The sequence below is a fragment of the Brienomyrus brachyistius genome, chromosome 20, assembly GCF_023856365.1.
Source record: "Brienomyrus brachyistius isolate T26 chromosome 20, BBRACH_0.4, whole genome shotgun sequence".
Lineage (NCBI taxonomy): Eukaryota > Metazoa > Chordata > Actinopteri > Osteoglossiformes > Mormyridae > Brienomyrus > Brienomyrus brachyistius.
Genome location: NC_064552.1, coordinates 16,536,947 through 16,563,188, shown reverse-complemented (window position 1 = coordinate 16,563,188; position 26,242 = coordinate 16,536,947). Strand labels below are relative to the sequence as shown.

Genomic DNA, 26,242 nt, shown 5'->3' with positions numbered 1-26,242 from the left:
GAAAAATGTAAATCTTACGAGGCAACACCACCTTCATATTCACTTTAGTTCCTTATGGCACAAATACAAGCAATGCCAATACTTTCATGCAATTCTTCATAGCAGAAATGATTCAAGTATTAATTTAATATATCAAAAAAGCTTAATGTAATCAAATATAGGTTTACCTGTAGGTAACAAGACCCCAGTTTTCCATGGCACCTAAAGGTAAGTAACATGACATATCAGAACAGAAATATATTCACTCTCACACAATCACTCTCACGCAATCACAATCTCATACAATTACACTCTCTCTCACACACACACACACACACACACACACACACACACACACACACACACACACACACACACACACACACACACACACACACACACACAGGATAGTAAAATACACCAATCTGCATTGGTGCACCGGCATAAAAGTTCACAACGCAACGGGCCTGATTGAAAAAGCATGCAACAGATACAATTTGGGATGAACTTGGGGTACATCATTTACAACATCTTTGCATCAATAAATTCGGATTTATTAATGCAGAATACTAAGGTAAATAATTTTGTTTTATTAATTTTGCATCGTTTATTTAGCTCACAAATTTTTGAGTTTTCGGAGGTCATTAGGCTTCCAGACTAGAGGAAGCCATGTTTTATCGTGAACTTTTTGCGTTTGCAAGCTGCTGTGTGCAAAAGCAAGCTTTCTTTTGTCCATTTGAGTGAAAAAAATAACTGAACCATCTGTTTATATGTTGAAAGATATTTGGTAATGAGCCCGCTATGGTAAAGTTAATTTGCAGTGAGTTTTTTCAGGATTAATAAGTATAATATGTATGGCAGCCTTCGCCACCGGAGTATGAATGTGTGTGTGAATGTGTGAATGTGAGGCATGAAATGTAAAGCGCTTTGAGTACTCATAGGAGTAGAAAAGCGCTATATAAATGCAGTCCATTTACTATTTACCATACAACTAAGTCATAACTAGTTAAATATTACTTGATGTAATTTGTTGTATTTGCCCATATTTGACAGAGACAACACTGAAAAGTTTCGTTTGTGACTTCTGCAAAATGTTACGCGCAAAAACAACTGCTGGTTTTTGTCTGTGAAGGGAGAAGAATCACTCGTTATTCTTTGGGATAGGGTGGAAGAATGTTTAATACAGTTTAAAGTTTGCTTTTTGCTATTTTAAGTAAAAAGGCTTTTCCAAAAAAAAATAAAAAATAGGATTTAGGCCAACAAGCAAGTCTTCAGTTTTATTTTGTTGTTTAAGTCATATTTACGTCCAGACTTCATTCATCACTCCCATCATATTGTACTCCTTGTCATGTCAGAACACCTGAAGTCAGACAGTTTGTATCATGCTCCTAGAAGCATGACTTTAGTCGCATATAGCAAGGAAAAAGCCCTTCATGAATGAGAAACAGAAAAACCAGGCTGCAGTTTGCAAAAAAAAAATTAAAAAATTATACAATTCACAGACGCACACGCATAAATTGAGAAATGAATGAAACAAGAAATTGTGCTGTGATCTAAATTTTTCCCGTGGATGTATAATCAAATATTTTATATATGAAATGAAGGTACACTATATAATCAAACCGTTTGGTATGCCGCTGACAATTTGACACACACATGTAAATTGCGGTATTACGATATGCCATTTTCTTCTACTGGCTCCAATGTAAGACGGTGTTTTATCCCAAAAAATATACCTATAAAATTGGGGTCATATTTGAGTGCTACAATTTATAGATTTTAGATGGTATAAATTATCCACCTAATGGCTAAAGGTAACCACATACTTCAACTGTAATTGACGTTATTTCAGCAATACGCCGTTGTATGAGTGATTATCTCGACCACTGTTGAGAAACAGCTGACATGACACCACCAGGAAGGGCAGCAACCAGACATGCTTTGTACCACACCGCTCTCATACCTAAAGTATGAAACTGACATAACCAAACCGCAATAGCAAACTGTACAGTTACACATCCGTAACAATGAGTGTCATGCAAACTGATGGTGGCTCTTTATAGAGTATTTCATGTTAAAAGAGATGTGATGATCTTTATTAAAATGACTCAACCAATCACCATAGTACATTTTTTTGCGCCCTTATTGTGGGTCTGCTGCGACAATTGGAATGGCATGTCACCTCATCTTTACAGGGCAGTGGCGCATCATCTATGGTGGATTGCTATTACAATGGTACATTTGCCTGGGAAGCCAGAACGGTTTTCATCCAAGGAAACGGACATGCTTGTTCACAAGTGAAAAGGCATGAAGATATCATTCACAGGAGAACTACTATTCCAACTAAGCCTTTTCAGGTGAAGCAGGCGTGGGACAAGGTAACGGCGAGCATGTCCTCATTCTCTGGCATCACCTTTGCAGTGCCAGAAGCGGAATAATGAGGAAAATGGAAGCTCACTGCTGAACGAGTAGCAGCAGCCCAGAACAATGCGCCTGGCCATACCACATTTAAAAAACACCATTCCAAGCGGAAAGCAGGCGCAAAGTCATTTGGTATTTTGACAACATGCACAGATCTTGAAAATGAGCAACGCACTGGTACGCAACTAGCAAAACCACTTTGCATCATGCAAAGATGGAAAATAGGTCTGAAAGAGTTCACTGTTTGTTTAAAGGGCGGAATGTTTTTATTTTCTTTTAAGATACTGAAACCATACGATTACCATGGTCCAAAAACTGACACATACAGAGCCGTGGGAAAACTGTACCATTACACCTCTAATACACACACACACACACACACACACACACACACACACACACACACACACACACACACAGATTTGCATCCTTTGTGGGGACCGCCCATTAAGTTCTATGGGTATAACCTTAACCCTAAATATGACATGACAACCTTAATCCCTACCTAGCCCTGAGAATAACCATGAGTAACCAAACAAAATGCAAAGCTTCTGGCATTTTTAGTTTCCTGATTGCAGTTAGATTTTTATAAAACTAATCCCACAAAGTAAATGCTACAAGTTTTTAGCATATTGTGTGGAAATCTGGACCCCACCACATAATAATTACAAACCCACAAAATATCAAAAGAAGGTTCATATACTTACCAGCAGCAAAATCAGCAATCGCTATGAGATCAATTTTAGGCAGAGGATATGGAACGTTAAAGTAGTCTTTGTAAAAAGGTAAGGTCTTCGTTGCAACCTGCAGGTAGGGGATTGTTCAAATAAGTACTTTACATACAAAACTGACACACTGAATCCCATTATCAAACAATGAGCATGACAGGATCAAGTTCTCTCTCAAAATATTAGACTAACTTAGCTTTGTATTTTCCAAGGATTGCTATAAGCAAAAACTGTACAGCAAATATCACACAAGCTTCTAGAAATGCATTTCTTACTTTGTGTCTTAATGTCTATTGTATGCATGTTAAAATATTTTTTATTTAAAAATGTCAATATTTATATTGCATATTTCTCTTACTTTAGAACTAACATTTGCTGTGACATAACAGTGAGAACTGTAACAAACACACTAATGGTATTTACGAAGCCCTGAAGGGGCCACAAGCAGGCCATTTTTTTATTTTAATTTCTTTTTGTGGCCACATTGAATTAAATTATTTGCACACCTCAGGATCTCAAAAAATATTAAATCGAGTTCACGAAATCTCTGAAAGGTACAAACAATTTTTTCATTTTGTGTGCTCTCCATTGGTAACTCACATTACTTTTTTTATTGTAATTAAAATTTGTAAGTGACTGCAAAGCCTGAAGCTGGAATGAAGTACACATACACTATGGGTTTTAAGATAGCAATTATATTTGCTAAAATCTCTAATAATGCATTTCTCACAATCCAACTTGGTCTAATTCTGCTAGACCTTACAGAAAGAAATACAAGTAATTACCTAATTGCGCAAGATTCCACTTACATACCAATTTGCACATTGTGCAATAAATGAATAGGTGCAGTTTCAGAGTTAGGTGTCACAGCTAGGGAAAACACATTAACTATCATATTTCTGGTTGACCCATCCAGCACTAGTAGAAATTGTGGAAGTTGGCGAGTTTGTGAGGAGTATGAATTAGATAGGTGGGGCAGGTGATGAAGCTGTCCAGAGAATACATTGTTGTGGTTCCAACATTCCCCTTTCTTAAGTTTTAAATAGAAACTTTGTGGTACTTTTTTGTTATATATTTTTATAAAACTGCCGCCAGCTTAGAAAGCAATGCAATACCAAAACCAAGAATTATCTGTCAGCAGTCCAAAGTCAGCTGCCATACAGCAGACAGAAAATCAATGCACATAGAAAGTAGCAGAATACATATTCATTTCAATAAAATCAGCCTACCGCTCATATGTTAGGCCTATTTAAGGTGAAAGTTAAACGTTACACATGCAAATTTCAGCATCCAGATAAATCCACACAGATTTAGCGGGTAAGTAATTCTGTGACATGACAAAACGAAAAACTGAACACACAAAAAAGCTCACACTTACTTCAAGAGCGAATTTTCCTTGTTCGGCCTTTCCAACAGGCGTGTAAACACGCACTGTTACACCATCGGAAGATCGACTTTCCACAAAATCGTATTCGCCAATAACAAACGCAACAAGATAAGTGGACATGACAGGAGTCCTGGCAAACTTCACCTCTACAAGATTCTCATCATCGGGACACGGCTTACGATCAATAACATTCTGGAGGGAAAAAGTCACCAGTCACATCCTGCGAGTGAAGTGGAAGAACTGCACATACAGCAGCCTTAAAACCAGAACAGCACTTAACTTTTAAAAGACATTAGAATATCAGGTATATATAGAATACAAGTCTAACACACTAAAAAGGATAAGCGTTTTTGTCACATGCAAGGTATACAAGCTGGCTATAATCTACAGTAAAATAAAATGAAAAATCTGATATCCTGTCAGAGTACCTGGAATAAAGAAATATAGAATAAAAATTACCATATTTGACAGGGCAACCCGGTCCTTGGGAACAATAAGCGTGATGTCAAAGGTGGCTTTGATAGCTGGCTCATCCCAGCAAGGAAAGGCTCTGCGAGCATCTGTAGCCTGGGACAAAAACATCACATTACAGGAGCAAAAAATCCACACACTCAACGTGGCATCGCTGAAGCTTACATTTCAGCCATTTCCAATAAATAAAACATCCTAATCACTGGAATCACTGGGATTTTCTGCTGTACGTGCTGATGAAGGACAAGGGAAAGGATGCAAGTGAGGGACCTGGTCAGCAGTAGACCTTGCAGTGGGGTGGTGGGGGGTCTTTCTACATGAATCGCACATTCACCTCAAACTGTGTGACAGCAGCAAAGCGCACTTCTCCTGAAGGGGCTGTGTATTTACTTCTATAGAAGCCTTTCATTTTGTCATTTAGCTCTCCAACATAGTCGATCCTCAAAATACCAGAACCTGCAACAGAAGAGATTATGAAACTCATGATATGTGGACTAAAAATCTAAATCTATTTACCTAAAGGTTTCCTAATGTGAATTTTAGCTTCAAAAGTGAAATTTGAACCAAAACTAACAGGATTGTCAGATGTGTTAAAACTGCCTAGATAAACAGGCTGCATTGTAAAACTACTACTTACCCTACAGTGCATAGATGTTAAACTGACCACTGAAACCTACTATGCTGTTATAGTTAAACCAAAATTTTAATCTTTTGTATATATACTGACTAAATTCTTGTTAAATTAGCCCCAGTTAACAATGGCAAAACACACAGCCGATTTCAAATTATGGACAATTGAAGCTAGAAGTATTTTCCCATTGAAACGGAAGCATTGGCTGATTAACATTCCATAAGCTCAAATGATACGGCTTTGCTTCGGAGAAAGACCAAAACAATGTTTGAAACATTTATCAGTACTGCATACTTTCATACTAGCTACAAGTCATACTAACTTGTGTACAACCTGAACCAAGAATTTCAAGAGTTCAAAAAGTTTGAACTCTTATGATTTTTTTAAATTAGCTTTGTGTGCTTGTTAAGGAAATGTAAACTGTTTACTGTTTGAAATATAAAAACACCATTAATACTGACAAACATTTACTCAACTGCTTTTGTGTAACCCCTTTGTGGAAATGTAAATAGGAATACAACTCAAACCCTTGTTTAAACTTGCCAGCTCCCCCAAAGCAGGAAGTAAAAACCTGTATACTCCATGGGCTGTATATGTGAAATAACGGAAGATGGTTAACAGAAATTTGTTCATATTTTTAGCTTTAATGTGAGTGGATACAAATGATATAATGAAGGTCTGTATTCGATGAACTGGACAGGCAGAGCAGAGGTCTGCATTCCTGTAGGAATCCCGTGGGACATGCAGGAATAGAGTGCGGAACAGTACAAATTTTCATTTTTGAATGTGGGAGCAAACTGTAAGAGACTGATATGTCTGCGACAGCTGGAAAAATAGATGACGGGATCTGGCAAAAAGAATTAAAATAAGTATCGTAATATATGCTTAACATGGGTTTTACACAGCCAGCCTATCCTGGAACGTTTGAAAGCACGTTAGCATTTTGGAAGTCCCTCACTACGCTTTTGAGTGCCTGGCTAATGATAGCATAGTCAGCACAAAAATCTTTAACACCCAAGGATGAAAGTGCCTGTTTAAGGAACAACGAATATGCAAATGTCAATCTATATAAAACACTAAACTTTTGACAGTCCTTTTCCATTGTAATTGACCAAAATGGCTTTTGCCCATTGTGACAAATGTCACAAAGTACTATCTTTTACACTGGGCATAAGCCTGGCACTTCAGGGCTAAAACGCCATGTGTTCTCAGTTTAGAAAGGCCCTACTAAACTGACATTTAAGTGCAAGTGCAAGCTAAATCAAAAGTGATAAATGCAATAAAAAAATGAAACCACAAAAATGAGTGGATTTTGTTTGTGCAGATTTACAACCCGTTACTGCTAATGTTGCAGGTGAAATACATTTCATGAATACATTTTTGGCTTATGTTTTCATATCAATCTGCCTGGCAGATTTAATAATAAAATAAACATATCGTCATATGAATAAAACAAATAAATGCACAGCCCAGGAACCAGCATCCAGAACTTTGGTGTGAAAGCACCTAATTATATGAAAAACGTAGCCTCTTAATTATTAGACTGTTAAATGTTGAACGTAGCTTATTTGTTGAGGCCACAGGTTTGTGTTTAATGTTAAACTAAAAATAAGCACAGGCAATCAAAACATTTTCCTAGGCAGGGGGGAGTGAGACAAATAAGCTTCTGTAGAAGCGGCACAGAATCTGGTGGTTGCGGGCGGAAGCAGGATTTAAAATTCCGCCCCGTGTATACCAGAGTAAAGGATATCTGAAAACTTAAGTATCATTATCTTACTAAACAGCAAGAGTTCATTCCCTTTTTAATAAAGGCTGAAACCAGCAGATATACACCACACATGGCACTGTAATAGAACATTTACAACTATGAACTTATGACCAGATGCAGGCAAAGGATGCAAACATGGCAAGTTGGAACCAACATTTTCTTTGATCGTCCGACATCATCATATTTACGCGTAAACAGGCCACGATTTAGCCCTACTCAATATCTGGAACCCTTTCAAAGGAATCCACCTTCAATTGGTCCGTCCATGTTTATTCAGATAACGGCTAAATGCATCATCATACAGTAAACAAAAGTGTTCATTAAAAGTTATATATATATGGGAAAAGTCAGTTTCAGAAAGTATTGCACAAGTCATATACTGATATTTTGCCATGGGCTTCATCTAATGGGTTTCCATGCAATACAAAGCATTTTGTAAACTGAGGGGACTAGTGAATGTGGCCCTGGTTTTATACTGAAGAACAGATGTGATGTGCCTGCATTTTAAAGTGTGAAACTTAAGGGCTCTCAGAAGCTCCACTTACCTTTCTGAAGAGCACTGGGGAAAGACAAAGTAACCTTTTCATCCTCATTCTGATAGTTGAATCCAGTAGCATTTATCTCTAGAGTAAAAAGAAGGAGAGAAGGTTTCATTTTGGTTCTCTCAGGTCACAGGCCTGAAAGCATTTAACATATCTTAAAAGTTTCCACTGAAAAGACCAGGAGGGCTGGAGGCAGGAGACCAATGGACAGTAAGGTACACTAATAACAATTCAGAGACACAAATAAAGCAAAATATATCTCCACTGTGCTATCCTACTACTCATGTCTAACGAAATAGTACAGTACCTGCGATACACACAAATTCAGTCATCTTAGTTACCTACACTGATTTGGGTAGCTACATACTTTATGTGCTAGGATTTGAACCCCTGTGTTGTTAAAGCAATGCTCTACTGGTTGAGTATCTTGACCTTGTACTAAATCATGCTTTAGCTTAAGGTGGTCAAGAAGTACTACATAAAGCTGATCAAATTGTGCAAACAATTTACTTTTATTGTGCTTTCAATTTATTTCAAACTCTCAAATTATTCGTAATATAAATTTAACATTTTATTTGTTAAATAAAACACGACTGCAAACTCAGAATTTTTAGTTAAGTGCACAAACACTAGGGGTTTTATGGTAGAAAAGTTATGTTATTATTCTAAACCGTTGTAATATTGCGTCTCCCAATCCAACCTGATGTTATTCTGCTATGCCTGGCACTCGTTTAAACACAGCTTCAATTATTTCTATAGTGTAATTAGGCATTGTGGACATCCATCCATTTTCTGAAACCACTTAATCCCAACTGGGGTCACGGGGGGGGGGGGGGGGGGGGGGGGGGGGTTGGTACTGGACCCTATCCCGGGAACATTGGGTGCAGGCGGGAACCAACCCTGGACAGTCGCCAACACACCGCAGGGCGCACACACTCACACAATTTGGACTCAGCAATCAACATATCCTGCACACTTCTGGACCGTGGGAGGAAACCAGAGCCCCCGGCCAAAACCCACGCAAAGCGTGCAAACTCCACACAGAATGGACCCGGGACCGAACCCAGGACCTTCTCGCTGTGAGGCAGCAGTGCTACCCACTGCGCTGCCATGCCAGCATTATGGTCATCTAAATTTTAATACTGTGTTTTGTAATGACCAACATACGGATATCTGAGGCAATATCTTTAAAATGTATAATGTATCTCATGGTCCAAGTTATTCTCCTGTACTTTAATGTGGTCATTAATCACCATTTCCATGTTTGGCACATATTTTATTTTAATGATTAGACTACACCGGTTTGCACTGCTGCTTAGCTCTCGCTACAATTGCATCCTATATTGGTTGAAAATGGGACATTTTATTTTTCAGCATGGGGCATTCATGCAATTCACTGCATGGGTGCAAAATAAAAAACAAAAAAATTCTTATTTCCAGTATGTACACAGGATTTGCTAGTCAACAAGAACAGTATTTGCAAACCAAAGTATTTCAGACTCTCAGCTCTTTCACTTAGACAGGGTTCCTACTCTTTTAAAGGAATCATTTTCCAGGGCATTTTCAGGAGCTTTTTCCGAAAATTCATGACAGGATCCAGTCATAAACTTTAGTCGCAGGCTTAATGCCATTTTAATTTCTCTTTGATTATGAAGGGACTTTATGCTAAATTACATAAAGGCAACACCAATTAATGCATTGATGTATAATGGAATTGTTTGACCTCTTTTTTTACACACTGTATTAAGCTGCAAACCCCTTTTAAAGAAATAAAAGCCTCTTGGATTGTGCGAAACTATCCAAACACTGGCATATACTGAGCAATTCCATAATGTTCAGTATAGAGCTGTTGATCACATCGTGAAATAGGCTACCATAGTGACCTAATTTCAGTAAAAGTTATTTGCATATTGCATTTTATCTTATTATTGTTTGTATCAAATAAATTTATGTACAATGTTTGTATTAAACAAAATTGCATAAAGCCAATTTACTGCCTACATCATGTGTATGATGCCTGTAACCCTAATATATGCAACAACTGGCACGTGACAAAGCAGAAAGTCAGAGGTAACTTTCAACTGGTAGCTTTACTGGGAATACAGCAGCTGTAGAATTTGCATAAGTCAAATGACAAAGATTATTATAAAGAACTTTGTGGGAAAAGAAGCTAAGTACATCCATTTTAAAAACTAAAATATAATGGCTCGTATTAAGTTGACGTCACTGTCCAAGGTACGCATAAATGAAAACGAGGCGGCAGCCATTTTACCAGGGTGTGAGTGACAACAGCAGGAAGAAAACCCTGAATCTAAGTTTCTTCTGTATACCTTGGGATCGTACAAATCAAGGCAAAGAGACCGAAGAGCTGCCGGAAAGGCTACAGAAAACGTGGGTAAGATCCATCGATCGAAAGAACTTGAACGACGATACTGTCAAGAAGTGGCCCGTTCTGTTTTGAGAATGGGCAGTATTTCAGTTAAATGCATTAAAAATGCCTATTCGTTTCCTTTTGAACATTTTCTAATGTGTATTTTGTTGGACAGAAAAAAATCAGATGTAGGCTAATTTGTAACAAAATTGATTGAGAGATTGTATTCCGTGTATTTAAAATACTCAAAATGCCATTTTAAGAACATCCATCGCTAGGCTTACAGATTTAAATATAGCCTATCGCCATCCTTGACATTATTCCAAGGAAAGAAGCTGCTTTGGTGATCGGTGCAAACAGCCTATTTGCAGTAAAATAAGCATATCCTGCTGACTGAATGTCAGTATAGGACGATTAGCAAACAGCAGTGCTGTGCTCTATAACTTGTAAATTAACTCGCTAGCTTCCTAAGGCTAGAGGCATTGTAAATTAAGTTAATTTCAACAGACATGATCAGGCAGTGGCATCTTGTGGTTTATCATATATGGAATGACCCATCATTAGCAATAAATCAGGCTAGCTACTTTTGTTCCAAAATTAATTTCTATCATCTATAGTTTCTATAGGCACTGAGCTTTTGTAAAAGGGAGAACCGACTGGTGAATTTGACGTTGCATATCATCTGCGATGCAGTCGCTGGTCCCGTTTGTATTTATCGAGTGTATATCTAAATAACAGCTTCTTTGAGTTTATGTTGGGCACCCTACTGTAAGAAAGCTGGCAATTCATGTATTATAATTTAAGATAGTGTTACGGCACCTCATTGCGCCTGCATTTACACTTTATGGTTAACTATGTGCTAGATTGCGTCCTTCAAATGATACGAAGAAATGCCTCAGTCGCATTTGCCTGAACAAAATACAGCTTTTCATAGTCCTGAGCTCTCACTACACATTTAGTTTATATGAAACTTTAACACTGAAAAGAAATACAGAATTTTATGCATCTGTGCAACGGACATCTCCGACATTCCCTGGTAAAATGGCCCCTACGCACAAATCGTGACGTATTACACATGAAACTTAATACAACCCATTGCCTATACATGTCTCAGTAGGTGGAGACATTACGTAGCAGCGGCCACGCCCTAGCTCAGCTGTCATCATATCTACACTTACAAACAGCGAGCAGTTTCAAACAGAAAAATTAAAAAGCGGAAACAGATAAAATTCCAGGACAAGAAAGATTATTTCCAGGACATTTGGCCATTTCTATCAGTTTCCAGGTCATTGCAATGACTGGAAAATAACCCAAAAAAATTTCAGGTTTTGCAGGACACGTGGGAACCCTGTTAGAGTATACAAACGGAGACCAAAAAAGGAGCAAACGGGCAAGAAATATTGGTGCTGGTAACATTTCTCCATTGCAGCCTGCCATGGCAAAATAACATTATCCAAACAATCCATTATCTATTCCAATGCCTTAGTGACTCGCTTGGGAAGCCCAAATACCGCCTGCATCCCCCCGTGGACAAAACTCAGTTGGTTAACAGTACTAATAAAGCTCTTATAAAGCCCTAATAAAATTAGTTTGCTTAGGTGTTTTCTAAGGAACAGAGAAACAAAAAAGGTAACCACTAAAAAACAATTCTAACTTTCACTGAAAAACAAATGGACTTCATCATATAATTAAGTTTGCCTCCACAAAGCAAGCCATCACTTAACAATAATGAAGAAAAATGCACAACAATGGTGTGTTGTCTGATGAGATTAAATACAGTAATAACACATTGATCGTGTTAACAAGGACACACCTCTAACCATGTCATCCTTTTCTTTGCCATCACTAAGTAGTGTGACTTCAATTTTGGTGGGACTTGTATCAAACTTTAAACTGATCCAGATTTTCACACATACAACATGAGTGAAAGCGCAGAAAAGATCAGTAAAATGATTTTTGAATTACCACACTGACAAAATCAAGTCCTTGAGTTAGCCTTCTCTTTGCTATAACTATGCTGTGCTGCATCAATTTTTGGGCAATCTATCTCAAGATCAAGTGTCATCTACAGCTGGCATTTCCTTCCTTTACTACCATACAGCACTGCTGCTTGATTTTGGGGACAATTTTTTAAATTGAAAATAAAACCAGATAGAGATCTCTATTCATGTAATGTTTTCCGGAAGCAGTAGTAAAATCCATCAAATACTTTTCGACTTCACATTCACAATGTCAAATGTTCTCTGCTTCCCTTTGATGCCACTAAACGGCATCACTAATTTTGGACAGATCCATCTCTGCGGGTCCTTGAGCAAGGCCCTTAACCCCCAGCTCCCTGGGCGCTGCTACGGGTGGCTGGCCTTCACGAACAACTTACTCCACAAAGAGTAAATTGAGGGAGGCGTAAAAAAGACAATTACCCCAGGGGGATTAATAAAGTATCAATTATTATTATTATCAAATAGTTTTTGAGTTATCATCTGAAAGATAACAATTGTCAAAATTGGCCTCTTGCCATCATTAAGCAGCACTGTTTCAATATTGGGGCGACCTGTCTCAAAATAAAATCATTTGCAGTGTGGCACTTACAAAATGCCTATGCAAAGTTCTGTCTTAAGCAAAGCGTCATTGGCCCGATTCACACCTGGTATTAACATGCAACCTGGGTGAACTGATCAGAAGTGGACAGAGCTAAATATGTCCGTTCACACGTGGTATTAACATGCGTCTCCACAGACTACTTTTAATCTGATCTCACTTTCTTACAACTAAACATGTAAATCATTTCCATGCTTCAATTAAACGTATCAGACAGCACAGTGAACCTGTCCCTTTTTCGACTAATATAGGATGCAGTGAACCTCAGAATGTGCCAAATATTAAAAGGAAGTGAAAAAGAAATTAAAAGCTATTGGCGCAATCCAGGGTGAATGCACTGCCCAAGATGCTTGTAATGAACACCATATTGAACATCATAAACTTAGTAAAAAAGTTTTAGTTGAGGAAGGTAACAATATCATAGCGAAGGGAATTACACTGATTTTACTAACAAGTTAAGATGTAGTCTCCACTACTCACCTTCGCCTCCTTCTGGTGAAAAAGAGGCTGTAATGATGTCAATGTCAGCACAGTTCATAACAATCTGGTTTGTAGCCTGTTTCACCTAGAAAGATGATTAAAAATGGTGTCAAAATGTTACATTACCTCCAAATAAATACAGAACGAATCTGTGATAGCCTTAGGATCAATTTGACAGTTGAGAGAAATAATAAAAATAAAAAAAAACAGAGTAGTTAGAGTTAGATTATGTAAACTGGACTGCTAGCCTAGTCCCAGTAACCCTCATCAATGTTTGCCTATTGGAAATGATCCAGTCCTTGTCGGTTACTTTCTGTGGGGCAGTGGTGGCCTAATGGTTAGGGAAACTCACTGCTGAATTAGCTGCCCCCTGTTATGTCACGATGTCACATATGGGTTAAATACAGAGGACATTTCGTTGTTGTGTGCTGTCTCAACAATTATCACTGATCACCAAATCCGAAAAGTGAGTGGTGTGTGACCATGATTACTGAGAATTTAGTACTTGCAGATTTTTTTTAACAAAATGGGAAAACAAAACAATTTTGTCACAAAAAAACCTAGTAAAAAATCTGAACTGATTTTATATATATATATATAAATAAATAAAAAGTGGGGCTGAGGATGCATTGCCCTGACACCATTTTTTCAGTATTCACCTTATCATTGAAGTGACACCGTCTTAAATGTATTGATGTAGTCAAGACCACCTACACTAAGTCATTACCAAGACAGAGAATACCAAGACAGGGTGTGAGAGACAAAACCAAGACCAGGGCAGGGCTAAACCAAGTGAAGATCAGAAACAGACTAATGTAAGAGTCTACATAACACACAATAAAATGTGGAGCATATGCACCATCATTGGGATAGGTAGCTATTTGTGTCACAGTATAATTTGAACGATGATCTTTTATTTATTTTTTTAACTTTAGTATAAATGCTTCTGCACAAATGTAAGTTTTTTAAATTAGATGCACCTTACTGGTTGCACTTGAACTTTGAAGCAGGGCATTTTACACCCAATTACAGTACTGTGTTAACCCTTTGAACGTATCCATTTTTGAGCATTTTTCCATTTGATTTTAGGCTTCTTACATTGTATGTACATGAGTTAGCCACATACACTGTATGGTTTTGTTTTAAGGACATTCTGGGCTATGAAGATGTATCACAATTTGATGTGTAAATGCTGATACTGTCTTGATATACTACAAGGAAAAACTACTTGCGTCTATTGAAATTTGTGTCATCTAATTTAAAATCTGCAGAAACTACAAATATCTTATAAATATTGAGTTAAGAGTCTCAATCATGTGGGAATGCAGAGGTTTCACTGGTGACCTTTCTATGAAGGAACACACAGGTTAGCACCAGACAGAAATGGATTTTTGTTTTTGCATCCATTTGGTAAAGTTATCTGAAAGACATGTGTAAGGCTAACCTCCATCCATCCACTTTTCAAACCACTTAACCTATTCGCGGGGGGTTCGGAGCCTATGCCGGAAGCAATGGGCATGAGGCAGGGAATACACCCAGGATGGGGGGCCAGCCCATCGCAGGGCACACTCACACACCATTCACTCACACATGTACACCTACGGGCAATTTAGCAACTCCAATTAGCCTCAGCATGTCTTTGGACTGTGGGGGGAAACCGGAGTTAAGGGTAACCGGCCCTGTTAAAAGAAGGACAATACAAAAAGTGTTTCCAAAGCAGTCAAAATGCTAAAGATATTACTATGCATCCCTGCTTGAATTTTGGAGCGATGTGTCTCAAAATTTGATCACTAAGTTCTGTCACTGATAAGTTATTACATCAAATTTGATTAAATCAAATAGTGAAAAAAGGGCCAGTTTTGACATCACTATGAGGTGCTGCTCCAATGATGGTATAATCACTCAAAATTTGATCAGGTCATCAACAAGAGAATGTGTCTGCAAAGTCTGAAAAATATCTGTCAAATACTTCAAGTTATTGAGGGGTGAACAATCTTATCTAGAAAGTGCCATAGGGTATGTGGGTATTCATTGCAAGTCCCTAATTAGATTATTAATAAGAGGACGAATTGACTGAAGAGTCCTCACACCTGGGTTTGAACAGCTGACCTACAGGTTATCCTAAAAACCTGCATACACAATGGTCCTTTGCAGTTAATATGGCCCACCCCTGTGTTAATGGTGTCAAGTGCCTGAAACTGCCTTTTCATTACTATAACTATATGGCACTGCTCTGAAGCAATACATCTAAACTGTCTGTCTAAACTTCCTATTTACAATACTCAAAGACAAAAAGACTTAAACAACCAGAAGTAATCCGTTCCAAAAGGGCAGCCCTATTGGAGTCCAACCCAGAAACGAGTTCGACTTACCAAGGTCTGACACCGGTCATACACGGACCGAACAGTCCTTATAAGGAAGCCCGGCACCCCATACACCCAGAGCACTCCTCACAGGATTCCCCGAGGGACACGGTTGAATGCCTTCTCCAAGTCCACAAAACACATGTAGACTGGTTAGGTAAACTCCCACGCACTATCCAGGACCCTGCCGAGAGTATAAAGCTAGTTCCACGGCCAGGGCAAAAACCACACTGCTCCTCCTGAATCCAAAGTTCAACAATCCGACGGACCCTCCTCTCCAAGACCCCCGAACAGACCTTAGCAGGGAGGCTGAGGAGTGTGATCCCCCTATAGTTGGAGCACACCCTCCGGTCCCCCTTCTTAAAGAGGGGAACCACCACCATGCTCTGCCAGTCCAGAAGCTCTGCCCCCGATGTCCACGCAATGCTGCAGATGCATGTCAATCAGGACAGCCCCACAATATCCAGAGCCTTAAGGAACTCCGGGCGGATGTCATCCACCCCCAGGACCCGGCCACTGAGGAGCATTTTACCACCTCAGCGATCTCCGCCCCAGAGATTGGGGACTTAGGGGTGGACTCCCCTGACTCTGCTTCCTCATTAGAAGGCATGTCAGTGGGATTGAGGAGGTCTTCGAAGTATTAAATCCGACATATACACACACACACACAAACACACATTCTATTAGTGATATTGCACATCACGATGCATCCTCAAAAACTTGAAAATTTTCAACCTCCTACTTAGAAATGTGCTACAGAATGGAACGGATTCATAATGCAAATTTACGCAAACAAATGCAATTCCGCTACCATTTGATACTTGCATAACCCAGCAATTCTCACAGACGTGCTTGTGGAAATGATTTTTGTTTAAAAATCACATGGTAAATCATGATGTAATAATCATTTACAGTGGAAAGTCATTCCGCCAATAAGCTGGCTAGTTGTTTCACTGCTGGCACCGTTAAAACTATATCAATTATAGACTGAATTCCGATATAGTTTTGTCTAATATCGCCGGTGCCAGCAGTGCCACACTATTTTGCACGAGGCAACATGGCTGTGTCTACCAGCAAAGCTAGGGAGCCTCTGGGGAAGCGTGGCAAACAATTATCATTTACGACTCACACTGTTGCCTAAATTGTTCCTTGCTCACTGAAGTAAGCTTAACTATAAGCTACCTTTGCTAGTGTTTGTTAAAAACATTTTTCTCTAGTTATGAAATCATTCCATGTTTTAGCATCTATTTCAACATTAAAGTCAAATTGGTGTACTGAAATAAGTAAAAACTATTGCAGTGATTAACCTCAGTCTGACATTCAAATCCTATTGAATCTCTTAAGATTTTCCTTTTTTGTTAATAATGGTCTAATGTTTAAGAAATGGGGGCGGCATGGTGGTGCAGTGGTTAGCACTGTCGCCTCGCACCTCTGGGACCCGGGTTCGAGTCTCCGCCTGGGTCACATGTGTGCGGAGTTTGCATGTTCTCCCCGTGTCGTCGTGGGGTTTCCTCCGGGTACTCCGGTTTCCCCCCACAGTCCAAAAACATGCTGAGGCTAATTGGAGTTGCTGAATTGCCCGTAGGTGTGTATGTGTGAGTGAATGGTGTGTGCGTGTGCCCTGCGATGGGCTGGCCCCCCATCCTGGGTTGTTCCCTGCCTCGTGCCCATTGATTCCGGGATAGGCTCCGGACCCCCCGCGACCCAATAGGATAAGCGGTTTGGAAAATGGATGGATGGATGGATGTTTAAGAAATGTTTTAATAAATTGAAATAATGAGAATTTCAGATGAGTGTGTGCGGGGGAGGGGGTGAATTGTATTAAATGACCAATTTGAGAATGCTTATCGATAAATTTATCAGATTAATCAAAAAAATTAGTTGTCAGATTATTTCTCTGATTATTCGACTACTCGCTAGATTAATCATTTAAAGAATAATAATTTGGGACAGCACTACTTTGGAATCAAGAAAACTTACTCGACCTGGTTGTTCAAGTGGCAATGTTGTGTGCTAAAGTATTCCAAAGTAATCCTGTGGGCAATGAGGCATATATTTTAAACATCCATCCATCTATTTTCCAAACCGCTTATCCTACTGGGTCGCGGGGGGACCGGAGCCAATCCCAGAAGCAACAAGCACGAGGCAGGGAACAACCCAGGATGGGGGGCCAGCCCATCGCAGGGCACACTCGCACACCATTCACTCTCACATGCACACCTATGGGCAATTTAGCAACTCTAATTAGCCTCAGCATGTTTTTGGACTGTGGGGGGGAAACCGGAGTACCCGGAGGTAACCCCACGACGACATGGGGAGAACATGCAAACTCCACACACATGTGACCTAGGCGGAGACTCGAACCCGGGTCCCAGAGGTGTGAGGCAACAATGCTAACCACTGCACCACCATGCCTCCCCGCAGGCCAGAGCATTTTGCCAGAATTTCATTGCAGCAACTCAAAATTGTATTCAGCAGTTTGTATGACCCCCAAGTGCTTGTAAGCATGCCTGACAACATGAGAATGCTCATAATGAGACAACGGATGGTGTCCTGGGAGATCTCCTCCCAGATCTGGGCCATGGCATCACTGATGTCCTGGACAGCCTTAGGTGCAACCTGGCGGCATTGGATGGACCCAAACATAATGTCCCGGAGGTGTTCTATTGGATTTAGGTCAGGCGACTGCGGGGGCCAGTCAATGGTATCAATTCTTTCGTCGTCCTGGAACAGCTTGCATACTCTCACCACATGAAGCCTGGCATAGTCGTGCACCAGGAGGAACAAGGGCCCACTGCAGCAGCGCCGGGTCTGACATTGGGTCCAAAGATATCATCCCAATACCTAATGGCAGTCTGTCTGTTACAGGCAGTATAATGTTCTCTACAGCTTCTCCAGACCCTTTCACATCTGTCACATGTGCTCAGGGTGAACCTGCTCTCAACTGTGAAAAGCACAGGGTGACAGTGGCGGACCTGCCAATTCTGGTATTCTATGGAAAATGCCAATCGAGCTCCACGGTGCCAGGCAGTGAGCACAAGGCCCACTAGAGGGCATTGGGCCCTCAGGCCACCCTCATGAAGTCTGTCTCTGATAAAACAATCAGAAACATTCACACCAGTGGCCCGCTAGAGGTCATTTTGCAGGGCTCTGGCAGTGCTCACCCTGTTCCTCCTTGCACAAAGGAGCAGATACTGGTCCTGCTGATGGGTTAAGGACCTTGTACAGCCCTGTCCAGTGGCCTGTACTACGAAGCAGGGTTACTGGCTCATCGGGGTAACTTGTCAGATTTAAAGTACCACGGTTTAAATGGACTTCATATTTGTCCATTTACATATTGCACACACTACCTTAAATCCGACAAGTTACCCGGATAATGCAGATATCCCGACTCAAAGTACAGGTCCCAGCTCTCCGAGAGCAAATGCTTGTGTCCTGGAATCTCCTCCATGCCCTTGAGATCGTGCTGGGAAACAGAGCTAAACTTCCTTGCAAAGGAACATATTGATGTGCCTTCCTGGGAGTTGGGCTACCTGTGCAAACTCTGTAGGGTCCAGGTATCACCCCATGCTACCAGCAGTGACACAGACTGTATCCAGATGCAAGTATAGTGAAAAATAGTCAGAAAAGATGAGGAGGGAAAAATGTTAGTGGCATCCACCTGTTAAAGTATTCCTGTTTTGGAGGGGTCATCTATTTGTTGCCCCTCTAGTGCACATGTTAATTTCATTAACACCAAGCAGCTGAAACTGATTAACAATCCCCTCTGCTACTTAACAAACCAGATCAATATACCAGAAGTTTATAATATATATACACACACAAATACACACACACACTTGTGTATTTTGTGTGCGCACGCGTGTGTGTGTATGTGCGTGTGTATAATATATCTATTTATATTAAACACACGCGCACACCATGCATTGATGTCTGTCAGATAACTTCTACGAGTTACCAAAGATATTCATTTCCACCTTGCACTAACCATGTATTCCTTCACAATACTAAGCCATAGAGGGGTCCTCGATGAAAACCCAGCATTCCCACATCAGACACTCTAATCTCAACATTTATATGATTATATTTGCAGTGCCTGCAAAGTTTTATATTAGACGGGATATTTTTCCTCATACAAAAGGATGATAAAGACTGTCAGCATTTACACATAAAAACTGACATATCTGAGTAGTCCAGAATGTTCTGAAAACAAAGCCATACAGCATATGTGGCTAACAAACATATACAATGTAATAAGCCTAAAATTAAAGGGATAGAAAACTGCTGAAAAATGGATAGGGTTCAAAAGGTTAGAGAGCATGTAAACATAGTCCGACTGAAACTGAACTAAATTGAACTTCTTGAAGTTGGACTAAGACACCCAGATAATGCGGTTGGAGTCAATTTACTCCTGCAAGTATATGTGACCCATCACCACGAAATGAGTCTTATGGGTGCCGTTCTACCAGTGCAACTTAAGACTCATTTCGTGGCAACGGGTCACGGGACTCAAAATCGCCTAGGCGCTCGACACATGCTCGACAGTCCCCCCCCCCCCAGCCCCGACCTTTGACCTGTAAGTAACAGAAGCCAGCACCCAGAAAACACATGGTCACGCCATACAGCGGTATTGTCTGCTTCCACACAAGGAATAACATGCATCTGGTTTGTAAAACAAAACAAAAAGTACAACATACAGCACGTGTGAGCTGTATGAACGCTGTGAAGCTGTCCAATTTGCCGCTGAACTAAAGGCCATTTTTCCACCACACCAGGTACCACACTTTTGGTACTTCAAGACGGTACCAAAAGTAAGGCACTTCAAGGTGTAGGTTTTCCACTGGCATAAAAACCAGTACCAGGACCAAATGACATCACAATGCAAGGCAGGGTATTTTGTACTGAATTCGAAAATTGGCTGTACTATATTATAGAACTGGACGATGTACAGTATTAATATCAACATCACATCTTATGCACATCCAACATTCTTACATCGCTAGTTGGCTAGATTACTTTCAATTAAGGTACAGGTGTTATAACGCAGGGAGTTTTTTTCTAAGCATCTAATCAGATACTAATTTTTAATATGGATTAGTGTCTGAGAATCGATTTTTGACAACCCCAGTGTCTCATTTTCAACTCAAGCGTCAGCTATATCTTCCGTTTCTGATCTTTTGCGGTACATTTTTAGCGGTGCAGCAGTGAAAAAGGTCACTCCTTATACAGTTTCCAGCTGCGCCACTTTTTGAACGTTGCATAGGATATTTAAACCAGTATTGAGGTATAAGAAAAATTGATATAATAATAAAAAACGGTTTTCAGTATGAACCAGTATACCGCCCAGCACTAATTGCAACAAACACAAATTCAAGCAGTGTAGTGTGACAAGTAAACTTTCATGAACAGTTTTATAGTTATTATTCAGCTTGAGCAGTATTATGGTACTAAGACACACCACAGTATTATTAAATCCTTACAACAAAATCAGCCGACACCCCAAGTACCTTGTAAGTTTCAAATTTACCATTATTGTCGCAGCATGAGTTCACATCAATAAAATAGGTTTACAACATTTCTTTAGTGTTTTTTTTTTAATCGAGTCATTTACATTAGTACTGCCAACATGTTTTATTAGATTATTAAGCAGTTAATTAATAAAATAACATTTGAGCTAAATCTGTGAATTTGTTAATGATAATAAAATCATGCCAGTTAAGAAAACATAGCACTATCAATCTGAATGTACACTGAAAACCTAATACATTGTTATACTACCAAGTAAAATGTAAACAATTTCTTAATAAAAATATATCTTTAAAAAGCATTTCTGAATGTATTTTAGCAATAACAAAAGTAATAAATCAAGTAAGTGATAAAATCTGTCACAATGGAGTTAAACATTAATCTAATAAAACATGCCAGTTGTATTATCAAGTTAACTGTAAACGATTTCTTAAAACATTTTTAGCAAATGTTTGTAATCAATGATGTGAACTGTTGCTGCAGTGCTAAAGGTGAACTTGAAACTTACCCAAGTAACTTGAAACTGCGTCTTGGACCTACACAGCTGAACAATACGTCATGGGGGAAGGAATTTGTCTGGCGGAAGAGATTTGGCATGACAGATTCCCTACAGGAGCGGAGTGTTTTCTGTGCAAGATTTTCCTGTTCAATTTGTCAATATTCTAAAATCCCTTGCGGGCCGGATCAGAACTTTCTTCAGGGCAGTTCCGGCCTGTTTCACACCCCTGATCTAGTGTAAGTTATACATATCCAGAAATAATACCTTAACAACAAAAAAACTAATACAAGACAATACTTTTTGTGCAGAGTTTTTTTGTTTGAGACATGCAGTTCTCAACTATTCTGTTAATGAAATTAAAAAGTTTGTTTCAATTCAAATAAAACTAAAATCTGATTGTTTCACTGAAAATGCTGATCATGTATTACTGACCCGAATCGTCTCGCAATAACATTTCAAATGTCAGCTGATCAAATGACTGCATTGCAAAATCAAATTGTATCGTGGCACAGCTTATAATTTACACGCCTAGACTGAACTCAGCGGTCCACTCAATTTAATAACTGCATGTGCATGAAATGCCACATTCATGTCACCATTAGGCAAGGCTACTAATGAAGGCAGCAGAATAGGTATCTGTCGCTGCACCCCGCCACTGTGAGCGCGTGTGCAGAGTTTGCGCATTCACCCTACATGTGCATGACTTTTCAGCAGATCCACTGGTATCCTTCTACTGTCCAAAAACATGCAACATTAGGGAACTGGAACTTAAATTGACTGTATGTGTGTTGGAGTGTTAGGGCTACATGGTGCAATATCATTATTTGAGATATTTTTGCTAAAAAAAAAAAAAAAAAAAAAAAAAAAAAAAGTTTAACAAAAAGATTACATTTACAAGAAAAAAACTGAAAAAAAAAATGCCATCTATACGAAAAGATGACCATCGATCCATCTTCTATAACTGCTCATGCTATGCAGGGTCGTTGGGGTCCAGAGCCTATCCAGGAAGCTATGGGCACATTTCTTGCCATCTTGAGTATTCAGGAAAACATTTATGGTAAAGTCCACTTAACACAACCAGAATTTGATGTTAATCTGGGGGGTTAGGCAAGTAAACTTCAGGGCAAGTTTTAGAGTAATCAAATATATAATGATGGGTTTTTACTTCTCAAGTACAGTGGATAAGTATAACATTAACTTTTGGAATCTTTTTATTTTTCAGATGAACGCTATTAAAACTTCCTGAAAACTTAAATTTTGCAACCGCATTACGCTAAGTTTGTGAAACGATATCTGGTCCGCCCCCAGTTTAGCCTGATGAACTTGCAAGGGAAGGTAGAAGACTTCGAATCGCGGCCTATGTACAATTCATGAGTTCAAAATTATTGGCTTGAAGCATATCAGTGTATGGTTAAACAGTAGTATGTTGTATATACAGACTTATGTGCCTTAAATTATCTTCGTACTGAAGCAGATGTGTAGTCAACTGATGGGGCTTCGTCTGAAATTATTTATTGAGGTTTTTCTGCTGGCAAAATGTGTAAGCGCATCTACTTTGAAAGCTTCGTGAGACAACAGTACAAAGTAAAACATGAAAAAACTTCGGATATGTGGTGACAGAAGTGTGATATAAAAATTCTAAAATATAAACTATTCAGTCAAACTACCGATTTATCAAAATAGATTTAAAAGAATAATACTTTAAAAACCTATAAAAATTTCAGGATAAATAAGGACAAAACAAATCATTCCTTTTCTCAAACACCTAAACACACCAACTTAACTAAACCGACTCCTGGCTATTTCGGCACAAAACGGATACATTTCAGAATACAAATTAAAAACAAGCCGCACAAGCAGCGAAAACGTTAAGGCGAAAGTTTTCGGGTAAATATTTACCTCGAGTATTACAAGATAGCAAACTAGCTGGTTATATGAGTAGTTTAACCGTCCCTGACGCAGGCGGCTCCAAGCTGACAGCGTCCGTGTGGGTTTACAGTGTCTTTGAATTTCACAATACAGCTAATTTAAACGAGAAGCTAACTAGATCATATAATGGACACTAGTAACAGCTTGCGCGTGAATTAACTAGCGTCAGCCAGCCGCCCATGCGAGTACGTTAAATTACATAAGGTGTCCCCCGCTGTGGCGTCTGATCGCTAACCGTAGCAGTGTAAAACCTCAATATTTCGCACTCTCCCTGTACCTCAACCTCGGCCTCCAGCTTGCCCTCGAAGGTGAAGTCGACGAGATCGGGCTTCAGGCAGAGGCCGTAGTTTACGGGGGAGACGTCGGCTGGTAGCCGCACGAAGGGCCTCCTCTCGGGCATGGTGTCTGGATTCCTGCCTTGTAGCGTTTGCAGAGACGGTGCCCTGTGTACCCGCTCACGGTCTGATTATGTATTAGCCGTCTTCTCAAATTGCACTAGAAAGACTGAGAGTACCAAAGTAGGCTCAGACTGACGGTGTCGTGGATAAACCGTAGTAGGAAACCACAGTCAAAAGCTAAAAGCGTTAAGATAACTAAATATCCTATATAACTCAATAACTAGCCACCCGACCAGCATAGCATTAGAACGCAAAGGCGGGCTAAACAATCCTGCGTAAGCACGTACGTGCTTACGCGCGTAACACCAATACTTCCTCGTACTTTTCCGTGAGAACCCGCGGCCCTGTCCTAATATTCTCCTTGCCGATGCCTGACTTACAGCACACGCGTCTGCGCGGACGCATGCGTACACCACTACAATTTGCGACGCTGCCCGATTTGCAGCACGCATGTGCATTATATTTCACGTCATCACAGAGGCGTTGTCATCAGTTCATATCTCTATAAGGAATTGCTAGTCCTGTAAATGAATAGTTGCAGATGTGTTTGTTCTAATAATAGAAATAAAGGTTTAGCCACAAGATTGAAGGAAGAGATTATTACCCCAACTGAATCTGGGTCCATAACAGGTTGATCAATCTGTAATAACATTTGCTAGTTCAGGACCTTATAGATTATGTCTCATTCATAGAAGATGATTATGATTTGGAGATATGATGTAAGCAGAAGGATTAAACAAGGATGCGGTATTTCCCCACTTTTGGTTGTTGAATTATTGACCATTCTAGTAAATAATTCAGATAGGATTGAACTTTTTGTTGAAAAATGAAAAACAGATGCTACTGGCCATAGAGAAAACAAAGGGATTCTCAAAAGTATTTGGTTTATGTTTAAATCTGAAGAAATTTGAGATAGTGGCAGTTCACAACTGTCCAGCTATTGTTTATATATACCTATGAAATCAGAGGTTAGATACTTGAGAATGTGGATTTGTAAGAGTTTGGAAACCAGTGAGAACAAAAAACTGTTTAAAAATATAATTAAAAAATACAATTTTTACAAGGAGATAGCACTATTTTTGGAAGAACATTGATAATAAAAATAGATTTTTTTATCAAAACTCATTTACCCCACCTATTCTTTGACCATGTCATCTAGATATATTTAAGAAACAAATCAATTACATTTAAACTTTAACTGGAAAAACAAGCATCACTATAAAAGGATTTCATAAAACAAAGAATTGGTAATTAAAGCCATTGATTTAAATTTGATGATGAGTGGAATAAGTAAAATTAAACAGTTCCAGTCTTTCTTAAGGAATACTAATCTATTGTGGTTTTCATGTTCCTAAGACTTTTTGACCAGTTGGGGTATTGACTTTTTACTGGACTGTGATTTTGAACTGTCCAGGCTATCTGTCAAGCTTTCTGCATTTCACCAGCAGGAGATTACTCTGTAAGCACAATTTTAGCCCATATAATATTCCAATATGGAGTAATCGATTTAGAATTTTGAGTAGAAGGAGTTCCATATTTGTTAAGAACTGGCAGGAAAGAGGAATATGGTCAGACATTCATCTAATGGATGAAGAAGGGTATGTTAGTGAGACATGAGGGTTTTTAATAAGAAATAAAATCTGAATTGCTTTTTAGCTGAATTTTGTAATGTACATATAAAAAACCTAGTTATTTTGCACATATTTAAAGACTAACTATTAAACACCAAAGTTAATTTTTGGTGGACAAAAAACACAATAATACTTTTTAACTCACAATAATACTTTTTTTAACTCTTTATATCCTGGCCTAGCAAAATGAAATAGTTTTAAGAGATTATGGAAAACTTAAATTGAAATCTATAAGAACAAAGTGTTTAAAATGCTCTGTTCTCCAAAAGCAAAAAAATGCATTTTAAAAGTTTGAATGATATATACCCATCAAAGGAGTTTCTAAGATTGTTTTAATTTGTAAGTAAACTGCCAGTGATTCACATATAGAGATTTAATTTGTAATTGCATAATTGTCCATAATTTGTGGCTGGATGTGTTTAACTGGCTAAGAGAGAATTCTATGAATGTGGAATTTGCTTCTCTCAATGCTGTTCAATATGGTTATGTGTTAGAAGACAACAAAATTGGTTGATACCCA

The 26,242-nt window shown here is 39.1% G+C and overlaps 1 protein-coding gene across 2 annotated transcripts in view; it reads right to left on the bottom strand.

The window, feature by feature from the left end:
* The window catches only part of npepps (aminopeptidase puromycin sensitive), a 61,380-nt gene extending 36,915 nt beyond the window's left edge, over positions 1 to 24,465 (bottom strand). Inside the window, exons 1-8 of one of the 2 annotated variants that reach the window (XM_048986850.1) lie at positions 23,971 to 24,465; positions 13,377 to 13,461; positions 7,931 to 8,008; positions 5,321 to 5,442; positions 4,975 to 5,082; positions 4,507 to 4,707; positions 3,108 to 3,204; positions 168 to 201 (exon numbers count right to left, since the gene is read on the bottom strand). In XM_048986850.1, the coding sequence (XP_048842807.1) occupies positions 168 to 201; positions 3,108 to 3,204; positions 4,507 to 4,707; positions 4,975 to 5,082; positions 5,321 to 5,442; positions 7,931 to 8,008; positions 13,377 to 13,461; positions 23,971 to 24,093 (848 nt within the window). In that variant the 5' untranslated portion in view covers positions 24,094 to 24,465. Of the gene's footprint in view, positions 1 to 167; positions 202 to 3,107; positions 3,205 to 4,506; positions 4,708 to 4,974; positions 5,083 to 5,320; positions 5,443 to 7,930; positions 8,009 to 13,376; positions 13,462 to 23,663; positions 23,940 to 23,970 lie in introns of those variants that run through there. The other variant, XM_048986851.1, reaches the window with a different exon arrangement.
* Between the last annotated feature and the right edge of the window lie 1,777 nt (positions 24,466 to 26,242).